The sequence below is a fragment of the Leucopleurus acutus genome (assembly GCF_964270905.1).
Source record: "Leucopleurus acutus genome assembly, chromosome: 7".
NCBI classification, from domain to species: Eukaryota; Metazoa; Chordata; class Mammalia; order Artiodactyla; family Delphinidae; genus Leucopleurus; species Leucopleurus acutus.
In genome coordinates, this window is record NC_139150.1 from 12260661 (window position 1) to 12282377 (window position 21717).

At 41.7% G+C, this 21717-nt stretch overlaps 1 protein-coding gene across 1 annotated transcript; it reads left to right on the top strand.

Moving 5' to 3' along the window:
* The first annotated feature begins 5199 nt into the window (after positions 1-5199).
* On the top strand, positions 5200-21107 carry PDCL (phosducin like). Its single transcript, XM_082843585.1, has 4 exons — positions 5200-6284; positions 7790-7966; positions 16469-16650; positions 18840-21107. The coding sequence occupies exons 2-4, from the start codon at positions 7795-7797 to the stop codon at positions 19389-19391; spliced, it is 906 nt and encodes a 301-aa protein (XP_082699711.1). The 5' UTR covers positions 5200-6284; positions 7790-7794; the 3' UTR covers positions 19392-21107.
* Positions 21108-21717: the final 610 nt, after the last annotated feature.

Consider the following 21717-nt stretch of genomic DNA (forward strand, 5'->3'; position numbering starts at 1 on the left):
CAGGATTCAGTTCCTCCTGAACTGTTGGAATGACGGCCTCAGGTTTTCATTGGCTGAAGGTTGCCCTAAGTTTTCTGCCACTTGACCCTCTCTGTAGGGCAGCTTACAGTCAATATGCTAGCTTGGCTCATCCAAGCAGCAAGTAGGAAGAACCTGGGACCAAGCAGGGGGTGGGGTCCAGGTTGCATTCACACCTGCACAAGAGAGAGGCAGCACGCAATAAAGTCACAATCTTTTATAGCCTAACCTTGGAAACAATATCCCATCGGTTTTGTCACTTAGAAGCAAGTCACTAGGTCCAGACCCCACTCGGACCGATAGAGCTCCCAAAGACCCCTGCCTGGTATTCATGTCCTGGCATAAGCCTCTCACCTGAGTGTGGACTGGACCTAGTGACTTCTTTATCCCCCATCAGGAGATAAAAACCATAGAGGGAATGTTTGACACAAAAGAATTATTAAAATTTAGTAGATGAGTGACTGTAAGATTAAAGGAAATCCCATATGGTATCCTATGGCTTAGGGAGAGTAACTAAGGAAGGACAGACTTGGAAAGGGGCCTCTTATCAAGACTGGGGTGCAGACCTCATTGGAGAAGGTGAAGTTCAGCCCACTGGGCAGCAGAGAAGTTTGCTGGTTTACCAGGCTGGGACTGGTTGCTGGCAAGCAGAAAGCAAGTCTAGAACACAGGCGAGCTGCAGAGGAGCCTGTGGAGGGAACTGGCGCCAGTGCAGACAGGAGGCCTTCAGGACACTGATTTCCATGTTGAGAGGGTCACAGGAAAATTATTGCTAGTCCAGACAGAGGTTGCAAGATCATCAAGGAACCACATGTGCTGGGCCTGTGGCTTGGGGAAGAACCCACTGCATGTCCTTACAGCCACACCACTGACCACAGTCTCTCCTCCTCCAGTGCCCTCTAGTGAGGAAGCTTATCATTGTGCTCACAGCAAAGGAGAGATGCTTAAAGGAATTCAGTCCATTATTGCAGAGCAAGAAGGGTGAATTGAGAGCTGAGAGACTATTTATTGGCACAGGGACCATTTTAGAAGCTGCCTGCCATAGCTTTGTATCTACTAAACAAGTGAAATTCATTATGAAAAGCTTCCCACAAAGAAAACTCCAGGCCTCACGATGGTTTCACAGGTGAATTCTATTAAACATTTAAGGACAAAATAACCTCAGTTTCACAGAAGCGCCTTCAGAAAATGGAGGAGGAGGGAACTTCCTAACTAGTTTTATTAGATGAATAAAACCCTGGCATCAAAACGTGACAATAACTTTACAAAAAAATTACAGCTCAGTATCCCTTGTGAACATAGATGCAAAAATCCTTAAAGTGTTAGCAAATCCAGATAGTTATATACATATAAATTATAATACATCATGTCCAAATAGGGTTTATCTCAGTAATGTAAGGTTGGTTTAACACTTGAAGATCAACCAGTGTAATCCACCATATTAATCAGAATACAGGTTATATTTGTTATTATAAGGTCTCAAAATTTAATGAAGCTCCATTCTGATTGGCTTACAGAGATTAAAAATGTATATGTAAATAAGAGAAACCGAAATATTTCTAAAAAAGAAAAAATTTGCCTCTTACATTGTTAAGTGTGTGGGCTATTTAAAGAAAAATATTGTTACTAAGAATATTGTTACTAAAGTTATGAAAGCAAAGGTTTTCTGATTTTCTCAGATGCTTTCAATCAAAACCTTTAAAAGAAATGTAATTGCTTCTTAAAGACAATCCAACATCTAAAGTAAATTTCAATTTACAAAATTAAAGCCTACACTAAAGATACCAGTTAAAAAAAATTTTTAAAGCATTATATAAGGAAGTAGCCCTTACTGGTTTTATATTCATTAATACAAAAAGAAGTTTAATCTAATTGCTGTCTAAAAGTTGTTTAATTTCTAAATAAGAAAGATGTATTCAATTGCCACAAACTGGCCCCATGCTGACAGGGAGGGAGGGAAAGAGAAAGACCGGTTATTTCAAACAATCCTCATACTGGTTGATGTCATCCAAAACCATCTTTAGACCTTTAATACTTTCATAACAAAAATAATCCAATGGCAGGGGCAAATCTGTTCTAAATTTACAAAAATATTGGTGGAAAAAATTTTATCTGGGCAACTCAGTGGAGGACCAAATCTTGTTTTATCTCTAATTATTATGATCTGGAAAAACTATAAGGGTAGAGCAAGCCTTGGAACCCAGCTTCGAGGCATTTAAGCATTTCTATATAAATTTCATTCAGTTACTTCAAAACTTTAAATATGTTTAATAATAGTTTGTAAATCTTCTGGTTGGATCAAGATTTTCCCTTGATAAAAGGCAAATGCTTTAACAGCTTATTTTGGTTTTCCCACTGGGGAATACCTTCAATACTCTCTATGGATAAACAAAAACCTTACATTACAGGTAAAATACCTGACAAACTATAAATTACACATGGTACTCTCATTAAAAGGAAACTTCACTATCCACATCATCCCCAGATATTGGTAAGATAAATGGAGTGGTCCTGATGAATACTGTTAACTACCTCATGTACACAGTCATTTTCCTGACAGATGCAAACTACACTCCCAGCAAGGATACCACTGGATAATCCCTCTATAATACACAACTAGGAGAATGAATATATTAAAAGAGACCAATGAAAATGAATCTTAAAACTGTAAATTTACATTTAGACTTGCATTTTATTAGTTTTCTCCTCTTTCTCTTACTTTTCACCTTTTGTTTATTCCTGTTTTCTGTCCCCTCAACTCTTTAAGCTGTGTAATTTACAGTGATAGCTATCTTTTCCTTTCTGGCTTTTAATTATGTTACCTAAATTCAAAATCCTCAGGACTTCCCTGGTGGCTCAGTGGTTAAGAATCCGCCTGCCAATGCAGGGGACATGGGTTTGATCCCTGGTCTGGGAAGATCCCACATGCTGTGGAGCAACTAAGCCTGCGAGCCACAACTACTGAGCCTGCGCACCACAACTACTGAAGCCCGTGCGCCTAGAGCCTGTGCTCCGCAACAAGAGAAGCCACCGCAATGAGAAGCCCGCACACCACAACTAGAGAAAAGCCCACACGCAGCAATGAAGACCCAACGCAGCCTAAAAAAAAAAAAAAATCCTCAAATATTATCAACCTAAATATGTCTCCATACTTAACTGGCCTTCAGTCCCCCTAAAGAGAGCTTCTGTGGTAGGTAGTTCATAGGATGGGCCCCTGAGCCTCTTGGTATGGTATTCATGTTCTTGTGTAATTCCTTTCCCTTGAGTGTGGGCTGGACTCACTGGCTCATTTCTAATGAAAATAATACAACTGAAGTGATTGGGCATAACTTCTAAGGTTAGGTTATAAAAGACTGGTTTCCATCTTGGTCTTAGATTCCGTGTCTCTCTCTCTCTCTCTCTCTCTCTTTTACAATATACAGAGACAACCTGTCCTGTGTACTTCTACTTAAGTTTTCTGCAGAATCTATAAATAGCTAACATTGTTTTCATCGATGCCTTGAGCCAGCCAGCTCCAGGGCAGACTGCCTAGACTGACTGCTTTGCAAAATTCTAGCTTGTCAGTTTCCTTCTAGAAAAGCAGACAAGACTCATGGTTTCCTGACATCCCACATTTCCCCCGTCTTTTATGAATCCATTTTTTAAACCCTCCTTGACAGTCACCTATTGATTCTCTCCTTCCTATGAGTAAATTTGTTTGCATATAATTAACTGCCTCCATGGTATTCTTTGACAGTATATATAGAACGAGTATACACAAAGAAGGTGTCAAAAGTTTGAACCTGGGGCATTCCGTTATTTAGAGGTCAGAAGCAGAGCAGTTAATGAGGGTATCAACAAAGCTGGAGAAACTAGGAGAAGGTATCCTTCTGAAAACCAAGAGAAGAAAGAGTTTCCAGAAGGAGGAGTGATTAACTGTCAAATGCTGCTGAGTGGTTCAATTCAAGCAGAACCGAGACTTTACTGAGGATTTGGCAACTAGGAAGTCACTGCCTTCATAGGTGTGGTTTCAGTGGACTGGTGGGAACAAAAACCTAATTGAAGTAGGATGAGGAGGGAATAGAGCAGATCTATTAGATCTGTCTGTAAAGGAGATCAGAGAAATGAGATGGGGCTGGAGAGGCATGGTGAGGGAGGAACGTGAGGGTTGACTCTAAAAAAATTGTTAACTTTTGGAACATAATAGATAATACTTTCACATGATTAAAAATTACACATAAAACATTATGTATAAAATGTCTCCCTTTCACTCCTGATTCCCATCTGAATTTATTATTTCTTGTATATTCTTCAATTCTTCATGCACACATAAGAAAATATTATTCCTATTTTTTATTGCAAAAGGCAGGAAACTAATACATAATGTTCTCCATGTTCCTTTATTTTTAAACAATACATTCATGCAAGTATATCTATAGGATAAACTTCCAGGAGTGGAATTGCTGGGTTAAAGGCATGTTTTTGCAATACTGATAGATATTTCTCAATTGCCATCCATAAGAGTTGTATCAACTTATACTTTCACCAGCCATGTATTCCCCACAGACTTTTTTTTTTTAAACAATCTGAACAGTGGAAAATGGTATCTGAGAGGATTTTCTTTTAGAAATGAAAACTAGGAAAATTTTAGAAAGAAAATAGAAAGTATTAGAAAGAAAGCCTGAATATGCAGGGGAGAGAGAGAGAAGGTAACTGCAGGAGCAGACTTCCTTACTAGGCTGGAGGAGCCGGATCCGCTGCACTGGTGATTCATTTAACAGGTACAGATGCAGGGGGCTGTTGTACATTTTGAAGGTGCAAGTGTCTTTTGATTGCTTCTATTTTTCATGTGAAATAAGAATTGCGGTCATAAGGTAGGCGAGGAGAGGGGAAAAGGTGTTGAACATTTGAGAGAAGAGATGTGAACTGCTTCACTTAGAGAGTCGGGGAGTAGCCTGCCCAGGGCAACTATGATTGTTGAGCAGCTCTGAGGACCCCCATGAGGATTGCAGCCTTAAATTTAAAGTGAATTTTGAAGGAAAAGGAGCACCATGCATGAAGAAGACCCCTGCTTCAGGGAGATGTGAGTAGAAACAAAAAAAGCAAAGCATTCATCTAGTATTCATTTAACAAATATTTAGGGGGACTCTCCTACACAGAGGCACTGTTGCTGGGTCCTGGCTTGTCACTTAACAGCAGATCACAAGCATATTCAAGTTGGCTGTTCACACAAATCTGATTATTCATTATGCAAACAAAAAATATAAAAAGTTACCGTAGGATCTATTTATATGAATTGTTCTTAACTTTGAGGATGGGGGTTCTGACTCTTGGTAGCCTGAACAAACAGCTTCTCAGAAAAATAAGCACATATACAAATTTGCAGACAATTGCAGGTGGTGTAGAACCACAAATTAAGAATCTCTCAAACTTTAGGGAAATAAAACTTACCTATTTTAAAGGGTGTATTGTTTTAGTATATTTCGAATGATTCAATTTACACAAAGCTTTCCATGAGCTACTTCGTGTTGTGTACCGGACATCTCAATAAGGGCTCAGAATGTGAAATTAGGTTTACAGAAAGTTGCAAAAATAGTATAGAGTACCCCTATGTTCTTCACCCAGAATCCCTTAAAGTTAACATCTTACATAACCGTAGTACAATTATCAAAACTATTGATACAATAATATTATTACTTGATACACCTTGTTCAAATTTCGTCAGTTGTCCCATTCACGTCCTTTTTCTGTTCCAGGGTCCAATCCAGGATTTCACTTTGCGTTTAGTTGTCCTGGTCTTGGCTTTTTTTTTTTTTCTTCTTCTTTTTTTAATCCAAAAGGGCTATGTGTTCTTGGGCAAATTAATGTCCGAGTCTGTCTTCTGTCTTAATAGACGTGATGTGATTAAGAATCAAAAAAAAAAAATACATGTGGAATGTTTTCGGAAACTTCAAAGGTAACGAAATTGTTCTTACTGCTCAAAGCTGGGCATATCTAGTGTGGCCTTTCGTTCAAATTAAAACAAAAATAAAAATAGAAGCGTATTATTATTGTCAAGATGTTTGTCCCCAAGTAGGACCCGTAGCTTCTCCCTTGGCCGCCAGGATACGCTTCCTCTAATTGGGCAGCGTGTATCCGCGCTGACGCAGGAAGGCCGCCTCATTGGTCCGCGCAGTCGAGACTCAGGCGGCTTTTCTCTTAGCGCTCAAGGCGCCGATCCATTTCTCTTTCTCCAGCCGAGCGCTCCCTTCCTTCCGAAGTGCCAGCCTGAAGGGATCCAGACTGAGGTAGGCCGGGTAGCTGCACTGAGGTCAGCCGGGAAGAAGCGGCGGGTATGGAATACCGGTGGGAGGTGGTGGAATACGGGTGGTCGGCGAGCCTGGATGAGACGGTCTTGTCGGTGCGCCCCCTCGACCCCCACGCTCTCCGCGACTTCCCTGCCCAGTCTCCGCTGGCCCCACCTTCCTCGGGCTCCCCTAGAGCTTCCGCGCCCCTCCGCCGCGCTTCCGCTGGCCCCGCCCTCGACCCCCAAAGGTCCCGCCTCCTTCGCGAACCCTCCCGCTGGCCCCGCCCTCGACTCCTCCCCCGAAAGGCCCCGCCTCCCACCAGCCCCTCCGCTGGCCCTGCGCTTGCCGCCTCCTCAGCGGCCCCGCCCTCACCGAGCACACATTCCTCCTCGTCTCTTTCTTCCCACCTTTACCGCCTTGGTCCCTCTGCCTCTTTAAGTTAGGTTTAGTCCCCCTATTTCTCTCCACCTCCCTGCGCCCGGCCGTGTACCTGCGCCTTTTTCTCAACCCTGCCACTTAGGTACCCCTCTCCTCATCTGACTGCCCGGGTCACCGGATTCCCCCACTGATTCAGGCTGCCTCAATATGAGCTTGACAGATTGTGTAGAGGCTTCGTGCTGGGCATTGGAGGTCTCTGTTTGCAAGACCTCCCCGCCCGGTGGGAGAGTCACTTTGTAATGGAGTCTAACAGGCTCGGGGATGCCTTTAATCAAAGATGCATAGTATTGGGATGCTTAAAGGAAGGGATGCTGGAGTTACAACCCCTCCTTGTGTGATCTGCAAGCAGGCCTGGCAGGGACTAAGCTGTACCTTTCTCCCAGAATGTACCAGGCTTCTTCTGATGCAGAAGCTTGGCTCTAACCATTGTCCTTTAAACACTGGGGAGTGATTAAAATCTCGTCAGGGGCCCGTCTTTTAGCCAAAGTTATTAGGGCTTCAGAGCCCATCCATCCTAACCATCGCTGTGCTGATTGGGAGGTGGAAGGCAAGAGACAGATGAATGATTGGCCTAGGCAAACAGTGAGTCAGCATCCCATTCTTGATGCTCTTTTTGGAGTTTCTCATGAGGATTCTTACCAATTTTTCAATTACCAGCAGTCTTACTTGGTAGATAAACCAAAGAGTATGTGTAGATAAGACGTTCAGTCAGTAGTTTTCTCCAAGCCACCACCCTACTTCAGTGTATACTATTCAGAAGACAGTGGCTCACACCTTCATTCTCTTGGAATCAGGAATCCTTGGGGTCTGAGCCCAGCTCCGCCATTTGCTGTAAAGTTTGGCTCAGAAATTTTATCTCAGCCTCAATTTTACCTTCTACAGAAAGAGCATGATAAACCCTATCATTCATGGTCATGGTATGGATGTGCTGAGATCCTGCTTATGAAAACAGTCACTCTTACGGTCCTGTGCATAATAGGATCTGAGCACAGGTGATCCCTAACTCTTCAGATTCATGTCTGTCTGATTCAAGCCAGCATAGAATCTGCTATGTCGCCCTCTCCCAGGCACCATGACGACCCTGGATGATAAGTTACTGGGGGAGAAGCTGCAGTACTACTACAGCAGCAGCGAGGATGAGGACAGCGACCACGAGGACAAGGACAGAGGCAGGGGTGCCCTGGCCGGCAGTTCCATGCCTGCAGATGCTGAGTTGGCAGGCGAAGGCATCTCAGTTAACACAGGTACTGGAAATCCTGTGCTCTGGGAACAGGTTTTAAAAATGTCCATTAAATATGTATCAGAAGTCTTGTGATCACTTCGTTTCTTTCAAACTAAAATTTTTAAATTTTATTTTATTTACTTTTTTTTTTTTTTTTTTTTTGGCGGTACGCGGGCCTCTCACTGCTGTGGCCTCTCCCGTTGCGGAGCATAGGCTCCAGACGCGCAGGCTCAGCGGCCGTGGCTCACGGGCCCAGCTGCTCCACGGCATGTGGGATCCTCCTGGACCGGGGCATGAACCCGTGTCCCCTGCATTGGCAGGCGAACTCCCAACCACTGCACCACCAGGGAAGCCCTATTTACTTTTTAATACAGTAGGTTCTTATTAGTCATCAATTTTATACACATCAGTGTATACATGTCAATCCCAATCGCCCAATTCATCACACCACCATCCCCACCCCCCGGGGCTTTCCCCCCTGGTGTCCATATGTTTGTTCTCTACATCTGTGTCTCAACTTCTGCCCTGCAAACCAGTTCATCTGTACCATTTTTCTAGGTTCCACTTACATGCGTTAATATGCGATATTTGTTTTTCTCTTTCTGACTAACTTCACTCTGTATGACAATCTCTAGATCCATCCACGTCTCCACAAATGACCCAATTTCGTTCCTTTTTATGGCTGAGTAATATTCCATTGTATATATGTACGACATCTTCTTTATCCATTCGTCTGTCGATGGGCATTAAGGTTGCTTCCATGACCTGGCTATTGTAAATAGAGCTGCAATGAACATTGGGGTGCATGTGTCTTTTTGAATTATGGTTTTCTCTGGGTATATGCCCAGTAGTGGGATTGCTGGATCATATGGTAATTCTATTTTTAGTTTTTTAAGGAACCTCCATACTGTTCTCCATAGTGGCTGTATCAATTTACATTCCCACCAACAGTGCAAGAGGGTTCCCTTTTTTCCACAACCACTCCAGCATTTGTTGTTTGTAGATTTTCTGATGATGGCCATTCTAACTGGTGTAAGGTGGTACCTCATTGTAGTTCTGATTTGCATTTCTCTAAAAATTAATGATGTTGAGCAGCTTTTCATGTGCTTCCTGGCCATCCATATGTCTTCTTTGGAGAAATGTCTATTTAGGTCTTCTGCCCATTTTTGGATTGGGTTGTTTGTTTCTTTAATATTGAGCTGCATGAGCTGTTTATATATTTTGGAGATTAATCCTTTGTCCCTTGATTCATTTGCAAATGTTTTCTCCCATTCTGACGGTTCTCTTTTCGTCTTGTTTATGGTTTCCTTTGCTGTGCAAAACCTTTGAAGTTTCATTAGGTCCCATTTGTTTATTTTTGTTTTTATTTCCATTACTCTAGGAGGTGGATCAAAAAAGATCTTGCTGTGATTTATGTCATAGAGTGTTCTTCCTATGTTTTGCTCTAAGAGTTTTATAGTGTCCGGTCTTACATTTAGGTCTCTAATCCATTTTGAGTTTATTTTTGTGTATGGTGTTAAGGAGTGTTCTAATTTCATTCTTTTACATGTAGCTGTCCAGTTTTCCCAGCACCATGTATTGAAGAGGCTGTCTTTTCTCCATTGTATATCCTTGCCTCCTTTGTCATAGATTAGTTGACCATAGGTGCTTTGGTTCATCTCTGGGCTTTCTATCTTGTTCCATTGATCTATGTTTCTGTTTTTGTGCCAGTACCATATTGTCTTGATTACTATAGCTTTGTAGTATAGTCTGAAGTCAGGGAGTCTGATTCTTCCAGGTCTGTTTTTTTCCCTCAAGACTGCTTTGGCTATTCGGGGCTTTTGTGTCTCCATACAAATTTTAAGATTTTTTGTTCTAGTTCCGTAAAAACTGCCATTGTAATTTGATTGGGATTGCATTGAATCTGTAGATTCCTTTGGGTAGTATAGTCATTTTCACAATATTGATTCTTCCAATCCAACAACATGGTATATCTCTCCATCTGTTGGTATCATCTTTAATTTCTTTCATCAGTGTCTTATAGTTTTCTACATACAGGTCTTTTGTCTCCCTAGGTAGGTTTATTCCTAGGTATTTTATTCTTTTTGTTGCAGTGGTAAATGGGAGTGTTTCCTTAATTTCTCTTTCAAATTTTTCATCATTAGTGTAAAGGAATGCAAGAGATTTCTGTGCATTAATTTTGTATCCTGCAACTTCACTAAATTCATTGATTAGCTCTAGTAGTTTTCTGGTGGAATTTTGAGGATTCTCTACGTATAGTAGCATGTCATCTTCAAACAGTGACAGTTTTACTTCTTCTTTTCCAATTTATATTCCTTTATTGCCTTTTCTTCTCTGACTGCCGTGGCTAGGACTTCCAAAACTATGTTGAATAATAGTGGTGAGAGTAGACATCCTTGTCTTGTTCCTGATTTTGGAGGAAATGCTTTCAGTTTTTCACTCTTGAGAATGATGTTTGCTGTGGGTTTGTCATATATGGCCTTTATTATGTTGAGGTAGGTTCCCTCTATGCCCACTTTCTGGAGAGTTTTTATCATAAATGGGTGTTGAATTTTGTCAAAAGCTTTTTCTGCATCTACTGAGATGATCATATGGTTTGTTTTTTTTGTTTGTTTTTTTGCGGTACGCGGGCCTCTCACTGTTGTGGCCTCTCCCGTTGCGGAGCACAGGCTCCAGACACGCAAGGTCAGCGGCCATGGCTCATGGGCCCAGCCGCTCCACGGAATGTGGGATCTTCCCGGACCAGGGCTCGAACCCGCGTCCCTTACATCGGCAGGTGGACTCTCAACCACTGTGCTACCAGGGAAGCCTGATCATATGGTTTTTTTCCTTCAGTTTGTTAATAAGGTGTATCACATTGATTGATTTGCATATATTGAAGAATCCTTGCATCCCTGGGATAAATCCCACGTGGTCATGGTGTATGATCCTTTGAATGTGTTGTTGGATTCTGTTTGCTAGTATTTTGTTGAGGATTTTTGCGTCTATATTCATCAGTCATATGGGTCTGTAATTTTCTTTTTTTGTAGTATCTTTGTCTCGTTTTGGTATCAGGGTGATGGTGGCCTCATAGAATGAGTTTGGGAGTGTTCCTTCCTCTGTACGTTTTTGGAAGAGTTTGAGAAGGATGGGTGTTAGCTCTTCTCTAAATGTTTGATAGAATTCACCTGTGAAGCCATCTGGTCCTGGACTTTTGTTCGTTGGAAGATTTTTTTTTTTTTTTTTTTTTTTTTGTGGTACGCGGGCCTCTCACTGTTGTGGCCTCTCCCGTTGCGGAGCACAGTCTCCAGACACGCAGGCTCAGCGGCCATGGCTCACTGGCCCAGCTGCTCTGCGTCATGTGGGATATTCCTGGACCGGAGCACGAACCCGCGACCCCTGCATCGGCAGGCGGAATCCCAACCACTGCACCACCAGGGAAGCCCTGCTGGAAGATTTTTAATCACAGTTTCAATATCAGTGCTTGTGGTTGGTCTGTTCATATTTTCTATTTCTTCTTGGTTCAGTCTTGGAAGGTTATACCTTTCTAAGAATTTGTCCATTTCTTCCAGGTTGTCCATTTTATTGGCATAGAGTTGCTTGTAGTAGTCTCTTAGGATGCTTTGTATTTCTGCAGTGTCTGTTGTAACTTCTCCTTTTTCATTTCTAATTTTATTGATTTGAGTCCTCTCCCTCTTTTTCTACATGAGTCTGGCTAATGGTTTATCATTTTTGTTTATCTTCTCAAAGAACTAGCTTTTAGTTTTATTGATCTTTGCTATTGTTTTCTTTCTTTCTATTTCATTTATTTCTGAGCTGATCTTTATGATTTCTTTCCTTCTGCTAACTTTGGGTTTTGTTTGTTCTTCTTTCTCTAGTTCCTTTAGGTGTAAGGTTAGATTGTTTATTTGAGATTTTTCTTGTTTCTTGAGGTAGGCTTGTATATCTATAAACTTCGCTCTTAGAACAGCTTTTGCTGCATCCCATAGGGTTTGGATCATCATGTTTTCATTGCCATTTGTCTGTAGGTATTTTTTGATTTCCTCTTTTATTTCTTCAATGATGTCTTGGTTATTTAATAACGTATTGTTTAGCCTCCATGTGTCTGTGTTTTTTACATTTTTTTCTCTGTAATTCATTTTTAGTCTCATAGGGTTGTGGTCAGAAAAGTTGCTTGATATGATTTCAATTATCTTAAATGTACTGAGGGTTTATTTGTGACCCAAGATGTGATCTATCCTGGAGAATGTTCCCTGTGCCCTTGAGAAGAAAGTGTAATCTGCTGTTTTTGGATAGAATGTCCTATAAATATCAATTAAATCTATCAGGTCTATTGTGTCATTTAAAGCTTGTGTTTCCTTATTAATTTTCAATTTGGATGATCTGTCCGTTGGTGTAAGTGAGGTGAGGTGTTAAAGTCCCCCACTATTACTGTGTTACTGTCAATTTCCTCTTTTATAGCTGTTAGCAGTTGCCTTATGTATTGAGGTGCTCCTATGTTGGGTGCATATATATTTATAATTGTTATATTCTTCTTGGATTGATCCCTTGATCATTATGTAGTGTCCTTACTTGTCTCCTGTAACATTCTTTATTTTAAAGTCTATTTTATCTGATATGAGTATTGCTACTCCAGCTTTCTTTTAATTTCCATTTGCATGGAATATCTTTTTCCATCCCCTCACTTTCAGTCTATATGTGTCCCTAGGTCTGAAGTGGGTCTCTTGTAGACAGCATATAGATGTGTCTTGTTTTTGTATCCATTCAGTAAGCCCATGTCTTTTGGTTGGAGTATTTAATCCATTCACATTTAAGGTAATTATTGATATGTATGTTCCTATGGCCATTTTCTTAATTGTTTTGGGTTTTTTTGTAGGTTCTTTTCTTGTCTTGTGTTTCCCACTTAGAGAAGTTCCTTTAGCATTTGTTGTAGAGCTGGTTTGGTGGTGCTGAATTCTCTTGGCTTTTGCTTGTCTGTAAAGCTTTTGATTTCTCCATCGAATCTGAATGAGATCCTTGCCACGTAGAGTAATCTTGGTTGTAGGTTCTTCCCTTTCATCACTTTAAGTATATCATGCCACTCTCTTCTGGCTTATAGAGTTTCTGCTGAGAAATCAGCTGTTAACCTTATGGGAGTTCCCTTGTATGTTATTTGTCATTTTTCCCTTGCTGCTTTCAATAATTTTTCTTTGTCTTTAATTTTTGTCAGTTTGACTATTATGTGTCTTGGTGTTTTTCTCCTTGGGTTTATCCTTCCTGGGACTCACTGCGCTTCCTGGACTTGAGTAGCTATTTCCTTTCCCATGTTAGGGAAATTTTCGACTATAATCTCTTCAAATATTTTCTTGGGTCCTTTCTCTCTCTCTTCTCCTTCTTGGACCTCTATAATGCGAATGTTGTTGCGTTTAATGTTGTCCCAGAGGTCTCTTAAGCTGTCTTCATTTCTTTTCATTCTTTTTTCTTTATTCTGTTCCTCCGCAGTGAATTACCATTCTATCTTCCAGGTCACTTATCCGTTCTTCTGCTTGTTATTCTGCTATCGATTACTTCTAGTGTAGTTTTCATTTCAGTTATTGTATTGTTCATCTCTGTTTGTTCTTTAATTCTTCTAGGTCTTTTTTTTTTTTTTAAGGTACGCGGGCCTCTCCCGTTGCGGAGCACAGGCAGGCGGACTCTCAACCACTGCGCCACCAGGGAAGCCCTCTTCTAGGTCTTTGTTAAACATTTCTTGCATTTTCTCTATCTTTGCCTCCATTGTTTTTCCAAGGTCCTGCATCACCTTCACTATCATTATTCTGAATGTTTTTTCTGGAAGGTTGCCTGTCTCCGCTTCATTTAGTTATTTTTCTGGGGTTTTATCTTGATCCTTCATCTGGTACATAGCCCTCTGCCTTTTCATCTTCTCTATCTTTCTGTGAATGTGGATTTTGTTCCACAGGCTGCAGGACTGTAGTTATTCTTGCTTCTGCTGTCTGCCCTCTGGTGCATGAGGCTATCTAAGAGGCTTGTGTGAGTTTCCTGATGGGAGGGACTGGTGGTGGGTCGTGATCACTTCTAATTCCAGACCCGCATCCAGAGATAACCTAATGTTACCATTTCACTGTGCGTGGTTCTAGCCATTTCACTGCAAATACGAATATGTATGCATACCAACAGGCTGATGATTAAAACAGACTTGCCTGCGTTTGAGTCCAGCTTCTCAAATTGTTAGGTGTTTGATATCACCTAAATCATGGGTATGAGTATATTGGTAGTATAAATTCCGAGAAATGGCATATTTACACTTTTACATTTTATTATTTCCAAATTGCTGTCAGTTGAGTTGGTACTGGTTTATAGTTTAAGCAGGAGTGTGATATTTCCCCATATATGTGACCTTCTACTATGTTATCAGACTTTTTGATCTTTGCCATCCTTATGGATGGCAAATGGGAACTCACCGTAGTTTTATTTTCTATATTTTTAGGAGTGATGTTGAGCCCCTTTTCATAATTTTAAAGGTTGTATTCATATCCTTTGCTCATTTTTGAAATTGGGTAGTTGGTCTTTTTCTTCTTAGGGAGCTATATATTAAGGAAATTAATCTGTGGTTTGAGTTGCAAATATTTCTACCAGTTTATTGTTTGACTCTTGGCTTTTGTTCTTATCCTGGCAGGAAGTTTTTTTACTTGTTATGTGCTTGAAAGCATTATTTTATAGTTTCTTAGTTTTGTTTCTTATGTAAAAGGCCTTTCTTCACTCCAGGATTATAAAAAGACAGTCCCATGCCTTTTTTTTTTTTTTAGTATTTTTATGATTTTTTTTTTTTTTTAACACAACGATTTATCTGGAATTCGTTTCCATGCAAGGTATGTGGTAGGACTCCAACTTAATTTTTTTTGGATTGCTGCCCAGTTGTTTCAGCATCATTTATTGAATAAACCATCTTTCTCCATTGTTTTGAAATGTCAGTTTTATCACGTACTGAATTTCTGCTTATATTTGCGTCTTTAGCCTACTTTGTAGTCTCTTGCACTGATTTGTCTTTTACTGTGCTATATCACACTGTTTTTAAGTATCGTGTTATAATATGTTTTAGCATCTGGTAGGTCTGGTCCCCCCCCATACAATACCCTTCTATTTTTATTATGATTTCCTTAACTTTTGCTTTCTTATTATTTTCTTAACTTTTGCTTTCTTATTTTTCCACTGCAAATTCAGGAGCAGGCACATGTGTGTAATCACAGACTTTCATCAGAAACGCATTAAATATATGGATTAATTTGGGGATAATTGGTACCCTTGTGATGTTGCATCTTCCTAGCCAGGAACATGGCGTTGCTCCATTTATTCAGGGCTTTTGTAGTGTTTCTTGGCATCATTTTAAAGTTTTCTTTATACAGATGTTTATATTTTTGTCTCAGTGGCTTGTGACAACAAAGGTTTATTTCTCAGTCATGTTACGTGCTGCCTGTTGGGGTCAGCAGCTGCCCCGCTTCTGCTTTGTATGTCCTATCATCCAGGAACGAGGCTCAAGGAGCAGCCCCTGTCTGAGACATGCTGTTCTCATGACCAAGTATAGAGAGCAAGAGAGGGCTGTTGGAAACATGTAGTGACTCATTGCGTTTTTGCTCAGAATCCATTGGCCACAGCAAGTCAATGGGCAAGCCCCACATCAGTGGGCTGGGGATACACGTTCTCATCCCACAGGAGGTATTGCAAGTCATGTGGTAAGGGGCAGGTCTATATAGCATGGGGACAGGGGGGTTTGGGGGTAGCTTGACTAATAGAACAACCTGCCACAATCTTGTTAAAAAAGTCAGATAGGGCTTCCCTGGTGGCGCAGTGGTTGAGAGTCCGCCTGCCAATGCAGGGGACACGGGTTCGTGCCCCGGTCCGGGAAGATCCCACATGCCGCAGAGCGGCTGGGCCTGTGAGCCATGGCCACTGAGCCTGCACGTCCGGAGGCTGTGCTCCGCGACGGGAGGGGCCACGGCGGTGAGAGACCCACGTACTGCAAAAAAAAAAAAGTCAGATAATACGGAAGCATAGTAAGAAAAAAGTAAAAGTTCTCTCTCACCAGTCCCCTTAGATCTCACTGCCTAGAGACAACCACTGTTAACAGTTTACCTATTTTTCTATGGACATACAAATGTACATGCACATATACAAATATCTGTAAATATTTATACATGGACATACAGTTCTTTTTCTAAAAATTAAAGGATCATACCATGATACTGTTCTGCATTTTGCTTTTTTTTTGACCTAATATGTTTGGACATTTTTCATGGCAGGGAACATATAGCTGCCTCATTCTTTCTAAGAGTCACTTTGTTTTCCTTTGAGTAGATGAATCTGAATTTATTTCACACATCTCCTAATGTTGGGCCTTCGCATGGCCCTTTAATTTGCAAACTGGGCTGCCTTGGACGTGGTTGCGTGTAGACCACGCTGCCCTGTGTGAGTGTCACTGTGGTGTCGATGGAGCCAGCTTTAGACAGATGTGCGCTGGCCCATAATCCCTCGCTCATCCTTGGTCACCTCCACGTTCACCCCACCTCAGGTCCAAAAGGCGTGATCAATGACTGGCGCCGCTTCAAACAGCTGGAGACGGAGCAGCGGGAGGAGCAGTGCCGGGAGATGGAGAAGCTGATCAAGAAGCTGTCCATGAGCTGCAGGTCCCATGTGGATGAAGAGGAGGAGCAGCGGAAGCAGAAGGACCTCCAGGAGAAGATCAGTGGGAAGGTAATTAGAAGCGCCCAGGCCTTTCTCAGAGGCTACCCTGGCTGCTGGGCTTAGTGATTCAAGAGGCGGAAGGGTTTGATTTGGCCTCCAAGAAGCGGTGCAGGGCTTCCCAGGTGGCGCAGTGGTTAAGAATCCGCCTACCAATGCAGGGGACACGGGTTCGAGCCCTGGTCCAGGAAGATCCCGCATGCCGCAGAGCAACTAAGCCTGTGCGCCACAACTACTGAGCCCATGTGCCACAACTGCTGAAGCCCTCACGCCTAGAGCCTGTGTTCCGTAACAAGAGAAGCCACCGCAATCAGAAGCCCGCGCACCGCAGTGAAGAGTAGCCCCCACTCACTGCAACTAGAGAAAGCTGTGCAGCAACAAAGACTCAGTGCAGCCAAAAATAAATAAATAAAATAAATTTTTAAAAAGATACTAAGAAGCAGTGCAGTGCAGGAGAAAGTGCAGTCATGTCATAGCTTGGCCACACCTGGGTTTGAATCTCAGCTGTGCCACTAGTAACTGTGGGGATGTCTCTTCCACTCTGACTCTGGTTTGTCGTTGGTTAAATGAGGTCAGTCTCTCGATACAGTGCCCATCACAGGCCGGCTGAAAGTGATCAGGAAATGTGAGTTTCCTGTCCTTTCTCGAGGTCCTACCTTGAGCCAGAAACAAACCTCTGAGATTGGGAGATATTATCCCCATTTTACAGATGGTGAAACCAAAGCTGAGAGGTGGGAGGGGACTTGTTCAGGGCAGTGCAATTAAGAAATGCTAATAGGAACTAGGATTCTAACCCAGATTTTCCTGTTCTTTCCATGATGTTGTTCTGTTTCATCTGAAGCCTATTCATGAGAATTTATTTTAGTGAAGCAATACAGTAGAAGCGGGCAGACACTGTGGAAGATATTTGGAACTAGGTCCCTGACTCTCTCTTACCTTCCCAAAGTGTTCTTCAAAAGGATCCTTTAATTCCCCACCATGCTCTCTGACCACGGAAGGATGTCTAGAAGTGCCTGAAATCATTTGGCTGTGGCCCAAAGCAGCTCTTGGCTGGAAATACCCGCCGGGGTCGGGGAGCAGACAAGAGGATTAAGTGAGGAGTTTGCCTTGACCAGGAGGATGATTTCAGGGCATTAGACTCAAGCAAGACCATAACAGGTCAGAAAGAACCGCTCTGGTGGAGGAGCAGTGAGAGGGGAAGAAGAATGGCTCTGGCTGTGATGCAGTAACAACACGTGTCCTGATCTGGTGTGGCCTCCCAGCCGCCACCCTCTCATCTGTGCCAGGGTAGGCAGAGCTGGGCTTCATCACAGGAGCAGGGATGTCTTGCTACACCAGGGCAGGAGAGGGAGAATGCTTTTGTAATGGAAGCTGGCTTCAGGACAACATGCCCACGGCTCACAGCGCTTCCTTGTGCTGCGGTGGAGACCAGACAAAGCCACACAGCACATGATCACATGGGGCAGTCCTGCTGGGTTGTTGCAATGAGACAGAACTGGCAACTGCCTGAATGCCAGAAGTAGGGGAGTGGCTAAGCAAAATAGGCCACATTATTTATAATTTTATAAAACACGTTTGGAAGCATGAGGAATAATTTATGGTATAATAGTGCTAAGTGGCAAAAGCAGGCTATAGCTTAATTGGTACACCCACAGCTGCTGTTATAAAAGCAGAAATGGTTTTAGCACGTGACTGGTAATAAAAAGAAGAATAGATTTTTAGAATGTGTGTGGCTGTATGTTTTGGCGTGGGAGGCAAGGAGGGTGGCGCAGGGCAGGGATTATGAGTGTTCAGGTTCCTTAATGTCCTGTTGTCTTTTCAACAAAAACAAAACAGTGGATAAAATAATTAATCCATTGTCAGGACTGACAAAAAGACAAAAGCTCACGAAGTGATGTTATCTGATGCTGCCTGTCTGGATGGAGAGGCGCTATGACACAGTAGTTGAAAGCCTGGGTTTTTTAAAAAATCTAGTTTGAATCCTGGTCTTATACTTGCTACCTATGTGAACTTATACAGATAGTCTCAAGTCTCAGAACCTCATTTGTAAAGTGGGGGTAATAAAAGTCCCTTCCCGATGGGGTTATCAGAAGATTTCAGTAACGCATCTAGAGTATTAGCGTGGCGCCTCATACATCTTGTGTCACCCATGTCACTGTTGGGTTTATGTTTCTTACGCTCACTTGCTGGTCCTCCCGCAGATGACTCTGAAGGACTTTGCCATGATGAACGAGGACCAAGACGACGAGGAGTTCCTGCAGCGGTACCGGAAGCAGAGGATGGAAGAGATGCGGCAGCAGCTCCACCAGGGGCCCCAGTTCAAGCAGGTTTTTGAAATCCCCAGTGGAGAAGGGTTTCTGGACATGATTGACAAAGAACAGAAGAGCACCCTCATCATGGTCCATATTTACGAGGACGGCATCCCAGGGACCGAAGCCATGAACGGTTGCATGATCTGCCTGGCCGCGGAGTACCCAGCCGTCAAGTTCTGCCGGGTGAAGAGCTCGGTGATCGGGGCCAGCAGTCGCTTCACCAGGAACGCCCTTCCCGCCCTGCTCATCTACAAGGGGGGCGAGCTGATTGGCAACTTTGTCCGTGTCACTGACCAGCTGGGGGAAGATTTCTTTGCGGTGGACCTTGAAGCTTTCCTCCAGGAGTTTGGATTGCTTCCAGAAAAGGAAGTCTTGTTGGTAACCTCTGTGCGTAACTCAGCCACCTGCCACAGCGAGGATAGCGATTTGGAAATAGATTGAATGGCTGGGCTGGTGGCATAAATTTCTCATTGTTTGGGCTGGAAGACACACGTCCTTGTGTTTATTTTCGTTCTTTTCTGTGTCTTCTGGCTTTTCTGCTGTTCTTTGTAGTCCCTTTTATGATACGTCAAGTCAAGAAATTCTTCTATCAAATCAGAATGCTGAATCACCTTGTGGCTATCCATAAAGTGACCTAACATTGTATAAACAGGAAGCCAGGCTTTTGAACTGTTTACTTAAGATTCTCTAGCATGACATCTCTGTTATTGTTTCCAGTCAGTATTTACATAGCATCCTGAAGACAGTGTCCTGGAAATTGTCTTCAGATGATCTCAGAGGTCTCTGCCAGGTCCGGGAATATAATTCTATGGTTAGTGTGTTATTTGCAACATAAGTAATACATTTCCTTCATCAAATGATTGTAAATTATATTTACTTATAATCAGACTCATAGTCTTAGAAGGCAGTTAAATTTTTTCCCCCTAGACCGTATTCTCTCCCAGGGTCTTGTTTAAAGGTTCCAGACCGTGTATGTTTGCCCCATCAAGAGGGGGGTGACCTTTGTCGCCAGAGTCGATATCCTGCTCAAGCATTATTAAGTCTACAGTAGGGGAAGGATCGAGATGGACTGCCCTCTTGATGCTGAAAGACCAGCTTGGCTTGAAAATTAGAGCTGAGATAGAGCTGGGAAGCCTTTTTAAAGGAAGATCTTTCAATTAAGATACCCCTGCTCGTCTTTTTCTCTGTTTCTTTTTTATTTAACAAGGTAATTTTTTGGTTTCCTGTAGCTTTTGTTAAAACTTTTTTGCATATTGGAAAAGTTAATATTCAATAGAATACAGAAAATACAGAAGCAAAACTAAGAAAATTAGAATAATCCTGCCACCTAGGGTAAAACACTATTAATATTTTGGGATATTTTTCCAAGGTGTTTTCTTTGTGTACACAGACATTTTGTTTGCTTATTAAACAAAACAGTGGGATCATTCTGAACATACTGTTTTATAGTATGGTCGGCTAATATAGCAAATGTTTTTCCATGTTATTAAACACTCTTTTACAACATTTTAAAGTGGCTATTTATACCGTTGTATAGGTGTGCTGTAATTTGCTTGGTGGTGTTCTCTTGAAAACAGCAAAGACTTTTTATTACAAAAGTAATTGATGTTCATTGTAGAAAATGTAACAAAAATTGTTAAGCTAAAAAAATTGAACAGCTTTGTAATTCCACTAACCAAAAATAATCCCTGTTAAATCATTTTTACAGGTATCTTTCTGGTCTTCTTTCTGTGTGTTTATAATAATGATTGTCTTTTGAGTTTTCTCCTCATGTTTTTTACTTTAAAATATGTACAGTGTAGGGCCAGGGAAAATGTAATCTGTAATTAAATGTTAGCTTTAAAGTTCAGTTTTGCTTTTCCTGGCTATTTAGGAATTGACTAACTGTAGAAGGGTCATGATGGTATCTCTTGTAGTTAATCAACAAAAAGAAAGTGCATAGTTTTTTAATTAAAAAAAACTCATTGTAGAAAGTGTGTGGAAAGTATAGAAAATTATTAGAGGCAGAGACAACTGTTGTCAGTGTTTTTATTTTCTTCCAGTTTTTTCAATATTTTTAATACATTGAGAGCTTTTTGAATTTAGTTCTGTGTTTTGTTTAATATTATATCATAAATGCTTTGACATGTTATAAAAATTCTAAATAAATAATTTTTAACAGCCTGATAATATTCCGTCACTTGCATATGCCATATTTTATTTAACCAGACCCTTAATATTGGATATTTAGATTCCTAGCTTTTTGCTAAAACACTTTGTATTTTGGGCTATATTTTGGATCATTCTCTTAGTATAGATTTCTAGAAGAGGAATTATTGGGTAATGGACAGAAACATTTTAAAAGCTTTTACAAGCCATCTACTGGTTCTCATTGGAAATGAAAATATATTGATATTATGGTCTCCCAGAACCTTGACTTCGCCTTTCAAGAGCAGAAATTCTAGGATAAAGTGAACAGACATGGAATGGGGAATTCTTAGAGTCTTAAATCTCCAACTCAGGGGTAATGCAAGCAGCACGGGCTTTGGAGTCAGATCAAATACTGTCTGTTTCTCACTGGTGGTGGAGCTTCCGTTGAGGCACCTAGCCTTCCTGAAACTCAGTTTCCTCGCCTTGGCAGTGGGAACAACAGTACCTCATGGGTTGTTCAGTGGTTCTCCATGTGTGGTTCAAGAACAGCAACATGAGATACACTGGGGAACTTGTTAGAAATGCAAAGTCTCAGGCTTCATCCCAGACCTACTGCATCGGAAATTCTGGGAGTGGC

What these genes read in the sequence shown, in the direction of transcription:
- PDCL (XM_082843585.1), top strand. Translation starts at nt 7,795, where the DNA reads ATGACGACCCTGGATGATAAGTTACTGGGGGAGAAGCTGCAGTACTAC. An exon ending in AGGCATCTCAGTTAACACAG is followed by an intron (nt 7,967 to 16,468) that starts GTACTGGAAATC and finishes ACCCCACCTCAG; the next exon opens with GTCCAAAAGGCGTGATCAAT. An exon ending in AGGAGAAGATCAGTGGGAAG is followed by an intron (nt 16,651 to 18,839) that starts GTAATTAGAAGC and finishes GTCCTCCCGCAG; the next exon opens with ATGACTCTGAAGGACTTTGC.